This window comes from Mesoplodon densirostris, chromosome 18 (genome assembly GCF_025265405.1).
Source record: "Mesoplodon densirostris isolate mMesDen1 chromosome 18, mMesDen1 primary haplotype, whole genome shotgun sequence".
Classification (NCBI taxonomy): Eukaryota; Metazoa; Chordata; class Mammalia; order Artiodactyla; family Ziphiidae; genus Mesoplodon; species Mesoplodon densirostris.
Genome location: NC_082678.1, coordinates 55,845,240 through 55,857,157, shown reverse-complemented (window position 1 = coordinate 55,857,157; position 11,918 = coordinate 55,845,240). Strand labels below are relative to the sequence as shown.

Here is an 11,918-nt window from a genome sequence, read left to right as displayed (position 1 = left end):
CCTGATATACCCACTGCCTATTCCTGCTTAGCCACCCTGCCATCCTACCCCCTCCCTATTCCCACTACCATTTATACACAGACATGCACACACACTTACACACAGCAGAATCGTTCACTGGGATTTAAAGATGGGGATGAGGTTGGTCGTCTGTGGTTTCCTCAGCTCTGTCCTCAGCTCGTGTCCCAACTCAGCGTATTTGGTATCCAGAAAAGTACTTTTCTTTCTTCCTTAAAGAAGGAAACTGAGATCAAGGAAAGGCAACAGAAATAGAGCTCACAAGGAAAAACAGCCTTAGCAAAAGTTTCTGGATTTTTCTAGAAACTATGCAGTGTGGTAGGAAGCTAGGAACCAAGACAGACTTGGGTTCCATGTTGAATTCTTATCACTTTAGGAAATGTGAGCTTAAGCAAGTCATTTAACCTCTCTAAGCCCCAACTGACCCACCTGCTTAAAAATAGTCTTCGTAATAGAGTTTACGAATCCACATCAACTGGGGTCTGGGGCGGGTGGCGAGGGGCTGTCTAGATTGCCGAAAAACCTACAGTATAGAATATCCTTAAAGGGACTGCCATTTTCTTACTCAATAATAACACGATAATAAAAGCTAATGTTATTAAGTACTTAACAGTGTCAGGCATTGTACTTAAGAGCTTTACAAGCATGAGCACATTTATGGCAACTTAATTATCTCAACAGCTCTGGGAGGGGCCACTATTATTATCGCTGATTTATAGATGAGAAAAATGAGACCAGAGAGATGAAGTAACTTGTAGGAGGCCACCTGGCTTGTAAATGAAACATCAAAGCCCCTGCTCTTAACCACTAGGCAGCACAGCCTCCCACGTTTGCTGACTAAGAGGATTACATGAAGGGAACAATTCAAACAGGCAGATCATTTTTGTGTAGATGGTTGGATGTTTCTTAAGTGCTTACAATTTATTTCTTTAAATGAGATGGGCCATGGTTTCCAAAACTGTGCTTCTATTGGTAATTGTTTAACGAGTCAGGAGGGAATGAGAGGATTCTTACAACAAGTTTAGAACAGCACCTGGCACCTAGAGAGGATGAAGAACAGCTTAACTGCCTGAACAATGTGAGTCAGTGGAAAGAGCTTGAGCCTCGTCATCAGAGCACTTGGGTTCATAAATTGGTACAGTCACTAGGGAGAACAGTATGGAAGTTCCTTAAAAAACTGAAAATAGGGCCTCCCTGGTGGCGCAAGTGGTTGAGAGTCCGCCTGCCGATGCAGGGGATACGGGTTCGTGCCCCGGTCTGGGAGGATCCCATATGCCGCAGAGCGGCTGGGCCCGTGAGCCATGGCCGCTGAGCCTGCGCGTCCGGAGCCTGCGCGTCCGGAGCCTGTGCTCCGCAACGGGGGAGGCCACAACAGTGAGAGGCCCGCATACCGCAAAAAAAAAAAAAAAAAAAAAACTGAAAATAGAGTTACCATACGATCCAGCAATCTCACTCCTGGGCATGTATCCAGAAAAGACAAAAACTCTAATTTGAAAAGATACACGCACCCTGTTGTTCATAACAGCACTATTTACAATAGCCAAGACATGGAAGTAACCTAAGTGTCCATCGACAGATGAATGGATAAAGATGTTGTATATATGCAATGGAATATTACTCAAACATAAAAAAGAATGAAATATTGCCATTTTGCAGCAATATGGATGGACCTAAAGATTATCATACTAAGTGAAGTAAGTCAGACATCATAGATTATCATACTAAGTCAGAGAAAGATAAATATTATATGATATCAATTATATGCGGAATCTAAAAAATGATACAAATGAACTTATTGACAAAACAGAAACAGACTGACAGACATAGAAGACAAATTTATGGTTACCAAAGGGAAAGGGCAGAGGGAGGGATAAATTAGGAGTTTGGGATTAACAGATACACACTACCATATATAAAATAGATAAACAACAAGGAACTACTGTATAGCACAGGGAACTATATTCAATAGCTTGTAATAACCTACAATGGAAAAGAATCTGAAAAAGAATACGTATATATATAGATATATATGTATCTATACATATACATATATCTGAATCACTTTGCTGTATACCTAAAACTAACACAATCTGTAAGTCAACTATGGTTCAATTTCCTTTTTTAAGTCAATCTGAAAAAAAAAATACTTGGGTTCAAATCCCACTTATTGCTGTGTGACCTCGAGGACCTTAATGACCTCTTCTGAGGCACGGTTTCCACTTCTATAAAAGGAGAATAATAACCATCCTGCCTCAAAGTCTTCGGGTGGAAGAAATGAGACAAGTTCTCCCCATTCTGGGTGATTCAGTCGCCCTCAGCCACCAAGTTACATATGTGACAATAGCTAGCAAAAAACATCCTTGGTGTAAGATTACTTTTTTTTAAATTATGCTTTTTTTTAATGTGTTTGCCTTTGTTACTGTCAATAGACACTTTTAGGTAATTCAGAAGTCAACTTCAGTCCAACCCAGGCCAAACTGTCACTAATTCTGAATTATCCAAATAGGAATTGATGAAGATTGACTGTATCCAATTCTTTGGAATGGAGGAAGGACCTCGGCTGTAATCCAGACCACCACTTCATCCAGTTTCAAGGATGTCCCAACCATGAACCTTTTTTTTTTTTTTGCGGTACGCGGGCCTCTCACTATTGCGGCCCCTCCCGTTGCGGAGCACAGGCTCCGGACGCGCAGGCCCAGCGGCCATGGCTCACGGGCCCAGCCGCTCTGCGGCGCGTGGGATCCTCCCGGACTGGGGCACGAACCTCTGTCCCCTGCATCGGCAGGCGGACTCCCAACCACTGCGCCACCAGGGAAGCCCAACCATGAACCCTTTCATGGTGAGCAGTACTTAGCGGACCGAGCACTGCAGCGAGAGCCAGGGCACCTGGACTCTGATCTCGTCGTACTGCCCTTCCTCCTGTCCCCAGGGAAGCAGCTTCCTGACCTCTGGGAGGACCCCTGCCCTGGCAGACGAAGCTGAGGATGCCAGCAGAGGAAGAGATTTTTCCACCGCCACTGCTTGTGCTGGTTCTTCTCAAGGGCAAAGAGGGAAGTGATGAGCTCACTCTGGATTGGAGGGCAGTGAAGAGAGGAGCGAGGGAGAGAGAGAGACTCACATTTCCGGAGGCTATTTCAGTTTTCTTTTCTGTTTTGTGCAATTTCACTTATGACATCAGCCAGTGTGTGGCTGCTCTTTTGGAAACTCCCCTAGTGAGGGCGCCCCCTCTGCTGGCCGGGCTCCCTATAAAGGGCCAGCCTGAGCTGCAGAGAATCCCCGCAGAGGATCCCGAGACAGCACGTGGATCTCCCACAGCCTCTGCTCACAGCGACCATGAAGGGCTCCGCCGCCGCCCTCACCGTCATCCTCGCCACGGCTGCCCTCTGCGCTCCTGCGTCTGCCTCCCCATGTAAGTCCAGGTCCTGACCACCACAGCCCCCGGGGTCCGACCCTTAGACTGGCCCAGACCTCGCCCTCTTTTCAACTGTAGCATTTATACCATCTGAACCCTACGACTGACATTCCCCTGTACTGCTTTACCCAGATGTCCAGTTGTCCCTGATAGATCTCAAAGCCACTTCATGGCAGGGACCCTCTGAACAACTTGTATGTGTCATCAGGGTCTACACCCCAAGCCCTACAGGTGCTCGCTGAGTGTGGACTGATGCTGGGGATACTAGCAGGCAGGGGCAGCTTGAGCTGATCTCCAAACATGACTAACTCATGTCTAGCAGCAGCAGGGTTTCTAAGAAGCGTCTAAGCACTTAAGTAAAACTCTCCTGGGACAGTCATATTCCCTCCATTTCACAGATGGAAAAAAATGGGACTTGAATCTAATTAAATGCCCACGCTGGGTCAAGCACTGTGCTGATTGCTTTGCAAATATCACCTTATTTAATGCTCACATCTACTCTTTGAGTAGCTGTCCTCGACTTATAGAACCCCGGAGAGGTTAAGTAACTTGTCCAAGTTCATGCAACTAGGAAGTAAGGAAAGCAGTGTTCAAACCCAGCTCTGTTTGGCTCTGAAACACTACTACTCTGCTGGGAAATGGCAACTGACACTTCCCAGGGCCATCCTAAATTAACTGACCAACAAAAAGTCCTCCTTCTCTGTTCAGAGCCCTTCTCAGTATGCCTCAGCCAGAGGGTCACAGGATAAAATATGCATCTTCAGGCCTCTCTTAGGGGTCCTGGCTCAGTCATGAAGTCTGAGTTTTGGAAGCCTCCCCGCAACCCACCCTAGGTCTCAAAGAAACCAAGTTTTGAACCCACTGAGGATCCTAGGAGAGCAAGAATAAGGGCAGAAGACCTAAGACAAGCCCACAGGCAACGCAGGATGCCCTCAGAGCCAAAGGCATGGGGTCGTGGTATAGAGGGAAGGCTCAAGGATTAGGTGAGGGAATCCCCAGTCTGGCACTGTGTGTCCATGGCCAAGTGACTTTACCTCTCTGAGCCTCAGTTTCAGCCAAAGGAGGATAATAGTCTGTTCAAGATAAATCATATAGGGACTTCCCTGATGGTCCGGTGGCTAAGACTCCATGCTCCCAATGCCGGGGGCCCAGGTTTGATCCCTCGTCGGGGAACTAGATCCCACATGCTGCAACTAAGATTTCGCATGAGGCAACAAAGATCCCACGTGCTGCAACTAAGACCCGGTGCAGCCAAATAAATAAATAAATATTTTAAAAACGAAAAAAACAAAAAACTTTAAAAAAGATAATTCATATAAAGCGCCCAGCACAATACCCAGTGTGCACTGGCAATGAATCCAGGATTCTTCTTTCTTCCCTCTCCCAGATGCCTCGGACACCACACCCTGCTGCTTTGCCTACCTTGCCCGCCCGCTGCCCCGCGCCCACCTCCGGGAATATTTCTACACCAGCAGCAAGTGCTCCATGGCAGCAGTCGTGTGAGTCTCAGCCCTGTGGAACCCTCCAGGGGGTGAGGGAGGGACACCTTTTGCCCCAGAGCCAGTCCCCCGGCCATGAGCCCTCAGAGATGGTGCCCCATCCACTCCCACCCACCCTCCGGCTGCTCAAATAGCCATGGTTCCGCCCTCTCTAGCTTCAGATCCCCCAGCTATCGTGGAAAAAGGCTAGACAAGGTGTTCCTAAAGGATCCTCCCCACTCTGATGGGCTAGGTTAGATCTCTGATCTTTACGGATGTGACTGTTTCTTGAACCTGGTCTGCCATGCCCCCGGGTGGAGAAGATCGACTCAGTCATCCCTTTCCAGTTAAGAACCCCGCAGTCCCTCATATCCGACACCCAATCAAATCCACCTGCAACTTCAAAAGGAACTAAAGAGGAGCGGTCAGAGGTCAAGGCCCTAGTTGCAGTCAAGCGTGTTAAAAAAATAAGTTATTGATTGATGAAGAAATAATGAAATGAGATTCTCCTTTAAATACGTTAAGCTACCACATTTAGAAAAATAATAATCCTTGCTACCTAGGAAGTGCCTACTGTGTGTTACATGTCTTACATGCATTATCTCTACATTTTATCATAACATCCCTGACAGGTATGCATAATTTTCTCCACGTTTCAGATAATGAAAGTGAGACCCAGAGAGGTTTGGTGACTTGCCCAAGGTTGTACAGTAAGTGAGGGAGGGATGGAGCCTGTTTCTAGAGCCTCCTCTTTCTACTCTAGCAAGGTCATTAGTGATAGTGGCTTAAGAAGTTTAAGATGATAGAGACTTAAAGAATGAAAATGGGGCAATCACGAAGTTTTCCATATAACGATGAAGTTTTTTAATCCAAAAATTTCTGTGACACTGGCAAAGTTACAGGTATTCAGATTTGGCCTTTGGTCCTGATGAATCTTTCGAAGTATAGCAATAATATTTAGCACTACTGGGACTTCCCTGGCAGTCCAGTGGTTAAGACTCCGAGTGCGGGTTCCATCCCTGGTCGGGGAACTAAGATCCTACATGGCACGTGGTACAGCCAAAAAAAATGTAGCACTACTAATTTTATCTCTGAAAACAAGTATTTTTCAAAAGGAAAACAATTCCTTCTTTGAGCACCTATTATGGGCAGGCAGAGTGGAGTAAAGCACCATCCCTGCCCTCTGGGGCTCAGAGTCTAAGACAGATGTAGCAATGACCAGGGCAACCTGCATAAGAATGTTACAAAAGGAAAGAGGGAACACACCGCGATTCGGAGCTTAGCTAAGAGAAGGGATTTAGGCAAAGTCTGCTGCAAAAAGTGCTGTTTGACTTGGGATTGGACTGAGGGACGCGGTGTATGAGGCAGAGGGGATGTCGCCAAGACTCTCCTCTGGTTTTTGTAGAGTCTCCGTATAGGAAAGCACTGACGGCCTTGAGTGTCAGCACAATGAAGCAAAAGTGTGAAATGAGTTGGAATGGGGAAAGTCTAGACAGGAGAGGTCCAGTGGAGAGGCTGCTGTGGTCCACATGATTGGTACTGAGGCTGAACAGGACCTGAAGCGAAGGAGAGACGGGGTGAGGAAGCTTCTGAGGCGGAATCAGCAAGCCCTGGCAAGTGCTGTGAGGTCGGTAGCAAGGAAGAGAGAGGGGTTGATTGTGACGCTGAGGTTTCAACCCAGACTTGGAGAAGGGTGAAGGTGGAGCCCCGTGAAGTCCTGAGGAAGAGCTGTTTAAAAGGGAAAGGACCAAGGTGCCAGCACAACAACTTTATGGAAAGTCCAGCAGGGAATGTAAGGTGAAGGGTTTGTAGCCGAGGAAAGGGTGCTGGGGCCGGAGATGTGACATTTTTTTTATAGCAGGAAGGGGTCTCCCAATGTCACAGTGGCAGGAATACAGCAGTCTTGGCTGTTCCGGCTAGTCTGTCTTGATTAAAATCCCAGCTCTGCCAGTTAGTAGCTGCATGAGCTTGGGCCCATCACTTAACCTCTCTGAGCCTCAATTTCTTCATCTGCAAAGTGCAGTAAAATAGAGGTATTTCCCTCACTGGGTCAAAGTGAGGATAATAAAAAGATAAAATTAGAATATTTCCTGGCACACAGTTAGGTGCCTGATAAGTTGTTAACTTATATCATCATCCTTCTCCCCCTCTAAATGTATTATTATATACATAGAACTGACAAGTGAAACTTGATGAGTGAATGCAAAACATTCAGTCACTAACTCATTCAATAAATATCCATGAAGCACCTACGGTGCGCCAGACCCAGTGCCAGAGACTTGCCGAAGCGCACAGAAGAGAAGAGCAGCCATGTTGAGCACACCTGCTGTCAAGGGGCAGGTGAAGGTGGAGGGAGGTCAGGCCAGGTGAGGCTCCCCACAGAGCGGGCAGGGAGAGAAGGCTTGGCAAGGGGGGCCGCTAGCCAGTATCACATTCAGCAGGGAGCAGCAGCAGGAAGCCTGGGCAACCCTCCCCCCAGATGTCGGTTTCCTGGCCTTTCGACTTCCTGGCCTCAGGCTAAGGGGGCTGAGGAAAGAGGACAGTGAGTCTGCAGGCTCTCCTGTATGACACCTGGCTTGCCGAGGGCAGGGTCTGCATCGGAAGCTCCCTCACCACCCCAAACAAGAAGACAAATACTAGGAGGCACCAGAGCCCCCAGTACACCCCTTCTGCTCCCTTTCTCTTCTCTGCACGCCAGGCAGGGGAGAAAGAGAGGTGGTCAGGTGGCTCTGAGTGAGGCTCAGAAAAGGGGAAGCAGCTTCCCTGAGAAAAAACGCTCTCCATGATAGAGCACGAAAAGGGGCCAAGAAATTCTCATTCTCTTCAGATAACCTAAGCCTTCACTTTGTCTGGAAACATCTCAAAAAGGTGCAGGAAAGCATCCTGAAGGAGAAGCCAAAATGAGAACGGTCCACATAGGCAGGGCTAGATCCACAGTAACACGTTAATGGGTAGCACTGCTGGCCAGACCCAGGGTGTCCCTCAGAGAGAACCAGTCTCCCAGCAAACAGGTGAGGCAGGCAGCTGGACGTAGCCCATGATCCCCGGCCTGTGAGCCTTCCAGCTTACACCATCAACACCTGTAGAGATAAGGCCTCCTGCCCTCACCGGCCTCCACATTCTGGCCGGTTAATTGGTAGAAATGCTTTGACATCTGCCAGTATCTCAGGGTCCTCAACCTCTCCGAGCCACGGTGTCCAGTACCGGGACCTTTGGGCTCATGTTGCTCTGATCCACCCTAAAGTAGAGGTCCCGCAGCACCCCAATAACAACACATGCATGGTATTTTTCAAAACTAATTTATGTGTACTATCTCATCTGAGCTTCACAACAATTGTGCTAACTAGGAATTATTTCTCTCCACATTTTAGAGGTAAACGTATAGACTCAGAGGCCCTAAGTGATTTGCCCAAGATAATCTAACTAGTAAGTGGTAAAATCAAGACTCAAGTTCATGTCCTTCTTCTGTTCACCCAGGCACACACAGATGGGTTCCTCTGTCGAGTGTCTAAGGCACTGTGTTATCTAAGGCCAGATCACCCATTTGTTTCACCACCTCGTCTCCCACTTACTCAGCCATGACTCAGTTCCTGGAAGACACCTCTTTTTCTCTGCATCTTCAGCACCCAGCACAGGGTCTGAAACAGGAAGTGCTGAGAAGTGGTTGACCAGCTCAAGCCTGGGCTCCTAGGGCCCCGTATCCCCTTAGATCTCCAGGCTGCATGTGTTTTTGCGGCTTGGGGGGCGGGGGGTTAAAATGCACACAGGACTGCTTCTGGCTTGGAGCCCTTTGACCCAACAGAAGAGAAAATGTTCTTTCCTTGAACGCCATACAATCGTATGGAACTCCAAAACTAACCCACCCAGTATCATTTCCCCCCTGCCTCAATCCACCTCATCTCCAAAACTGGCGCTCCCAGCACTGACCAGGTCTCACCCTCTTCTCTCCCACAGCTTTATCACCAGAAAGAATCGCCAGGTGTGCGCCAACCCAGAGAAGAAATGGGTGCGGGAGTACATCAACGCTTTAGAGTTGAGCTAGGATAAAGGACGCCTTGAACCTGAACTTGTGCAAACTTTGCTTCTTGCTCTTGTCCTAACCAGCTTGGGAGGTTTCCCCCCAGTGCCCTCCTCCCACCCGCTCCTTGGAAGGCACAGATTCCACCACCCGCAGCAGCTGCTGTAAAAGCCTCCCAGGGCTCCTGGGGCTCTGCCTTGTGCACAGGAGGTCTCTATGCTCCGAGCTTCAGAGCCCTCGTCCAGCCACCGCTCTGCAGCCAGGAAGGATGTCAGCACCTCTGGAGGTGAAGGAGGGAGGGAGGCTGGGCTCCTACAGTCATGTCCCATGACCCATCTCAGCCCCTCACTGGGAAGGGCTGACTGGCAAATGTAAGAAATCAGAGTTTCATTAAAATTCTCAATGCAATTACAAAGCAGGCTGCTGATTTGACTTCCTGTCGGGAACCCCCCCTTCCTCGTGAGCATAAAGCACTGGATCCAGGGCTGGTCACATCTGGTGTCCACCCTGGATTTGGGGGTTGTGGCCCTATGCAGTGAGCAGGCCCGGGGGCACAGGCTCTCTGAGAAGGGGCCTGGGCAGGACAGAGCAGGTAAAGGGACCAGTGGCTCATCCACTCTGAAGGGAGACAACAGTCACTACCTCCCAGCCACCAGGCCCCAAGAGTTTCTCTCACTTCCCGCCACACACCTCCTTGCTTCCTCAGACCATGGTTGGCCCTTCCGCCTACTCTGCTGGCTTCCACCCTAGCCCACCCTACCCCTTATCGGCAGTGGGTTTCTTTGACACACCACTCGTGCCCCTGGGATGGGATTTCATGGCACTCCCAAAACACCTCAGTTCTTTCAAATAAAGGGAGGGAGGGATTTTGTGGTTTTCTACCACGGCACCAGCACTTTTCAGGTGGGAGTATTCCAACTTTCCCATCGATGTGTTCCTTCCTGTGAACCTGTCTTAGCAAATATATCCACATAATTAGAGCCGGCGTTAACTGCACGATCACTCTGTGCCAGGCATTGTCAGTTCCCTACATCCACCATCCTTCATCTTCATAACCCTTTGGGGCATGGAGTATTATTAACCCTGTTTACAATGGGGGAAAACCCTTGGCAAGAGATGGAAATAACTTGCCCAAAGCCCCAAAGCAAAACAAAAATAAAAAACAAACAAACAAACCAAAAAAACAGGGGAGGTGGGGTGGAAGGTGGTACAATTAACATTTAGACGCACCAGGTCCAAGGTCCAATGCCAAAGCTGCTGCTTTTTTTTTTTCCGTCTTTAATCTGAAAAATTTCAAACCTAGTGAAATTTGCAAGAATACACCCATATACCCTTCATCTAGATTCAAATATTAATGTTTAACCACATTTGCTTTATCTATGTGCATATACGTGTGTGTGTGTATACACACACATGTATATTATACAGATGGTTGGTATGTACATTTTTTTCTGAAATGAAAGTTGCAGATGTGATATCACTTCCCCCCAACAGTTTTAGCGTGTATCTCCTAATAACAAGGACATTCTGCGTAGCCACAGAATGAGTAGCATTTAACACTGACACGATATTATTTTCTAACATAGGGTCCATGATCAAATCCCCACAATTGTCCCAATTATGTCCTCTATAGCTATTTTTTAAAATCAGGCTCCAATTACAGGCACATATTGAATTTAGCTGTCGGGTCTTTTTAGTGTCCTTTAACAGACTTTCTTTGTCCTTAAGATATATTGATATTTTCTTCAGGAGTTCAGATGGGATTTTTGTAGAATATTTCCTAAGGTGGGTTTGCCTATTGTTTCCTCATACTTAGATTCAGGTTGAACATTCTAGGCAGGAAAACCACATGGTGACGCTGTCTTTCTCAGTGCAGCATGTCAGTTTATTGGAAGTGATGGTCCAGTCGGAGGACTTGGTGGCCTGTGTTTTCTCACTACAGCGAGCTGCCTGCTGTGTGCCAGGCACTATGCTAGGTGTCGAGGTTGCAGTGTAGCAATCACTGCAAGCAATGAAAGGAATTCTGTGTAGTACACATGACATGAAACCTTCGACAGAAGCAGTGGCTCAGCAAGCACGAGAACTCTATGACAGTCAGCTGTTGGTGGTAATGGAAGCTGATGTACAGCTGATAGACTCTGAGATAAAATCTGTAAAGGGATGGCATTTCTACTTTTCAATGTCAATATACGTGACTATCCACATTTGCATTTTTTATTATTGCTGTTCTTATATATTTTGTTTTAATAATTCCAGAGTTTCTTTTATTTTTATTTATTTTAGTTTTGGCAGCACCTCACAGCATGTGGGCAGCATGTAGGATCTTAGCTCCCCAACCAGGGATTGAACCCAGGCCCCCTGCAGTGGAAGTGCGGAGTCTTAACCACTGGACTGCCAGGGAAATCCCCACATATTTTTTAAAACTCAGATTTTTTTTTTCTAAAATGAAATAAAATAAATGTGCTCAGTGATCAAAAGAAAAAAAAGAGTTACATCTCTTGCTGCCAAGGAAGGAGGCGTGTGTATGAATAGGGCTTTCCCATTTTTTTTGCCATTTTCCTGATGACTAATCGTAAGGACAATCCCTGCTCCTAACGTGGGCTACGTGAGCTTGAAGTTCACTAAACGCTTCGACTTTCTTTTTGAATTTATGCCTCACCACTGCCCCTCTACCTAGCCAGACAAGCATGGCTTTCCCACTTTTCAGATGAGGTAAGTGAAGCTCCCAGAGAGAAAGTGACTAGCTCAATCCACAGGCAAGTAGATGCCAAGGCTGGGACTCCAGAATGGAACTGGAGTGTTCTATTTACCCAGGCGATCTGGTTGCCCAGCACTTGGAGGCTTCTACCTCCAGAAGCCCAGACACCTCACTAGTCCCTTTTGTGCCACAGAGGACAGGTCTCCCTGAGCTGTGACCTTGTTCCCACAAGGGAGTAGTCCCTGTAGTCCCCTCCCCAACCCAGGTGCTCTCTGGTTCCCCCAGGAGTAGAGG

At 47.5% G+C, this 11,918-nt stretch overlaps 1 protein-coding gene across 1 annotated transcript; it reads left to right on the top strand.

Annotated features, from left to right (window-relative positions):
- Positions 1-3,320: 3,320 nt before the first annotated feature.
- Positions 3,321-9,206, top strand: CCL5 (C-C motif chemokine ligand 5). Its single transcript, XM_060082061.1, has 3 exons — positions 3,321-3,427; positions 4,818-4,929; positions 8,863-9,206. Exons 1-3 carry the CDS (start codon positions 3,352-3,354, stop codon positions 8,948-8,950), a joined length of 276 nt encoding a protein of 91 aa, XP_059938044.1. The 5' UTR covers positions 3,321-3,351; the 3' UTR covers positions 8,951-9,206.
- The last annotated feature ends 2,712 nt before the right edge of the window (positions 9,207-11,918 follow it).

Coding starts and splice junctions, on each gene's coding strand:
- CCL5 (XM_060082061.1), top strand. CDS start 3,352: ATGAAGGGCTCCGCCGCCGCCCTCACCGTCATCCTCGCCACGGCTGCC. Junction 3,428..4,817: donor TCCTGCGTCTGCCTCCCCAT/GTAAGTCCAGGT, acceptor TCCCTCTCCCAG/ATGCCTCGGACACCACACCC. Junction 4,930..8,862: donor TGCTCCATGGCAGCAGTCGT/GTGAGTCTCAGC, acceptor TCTCTCCCACAG/CTTTATCACCAGAAAGAATC.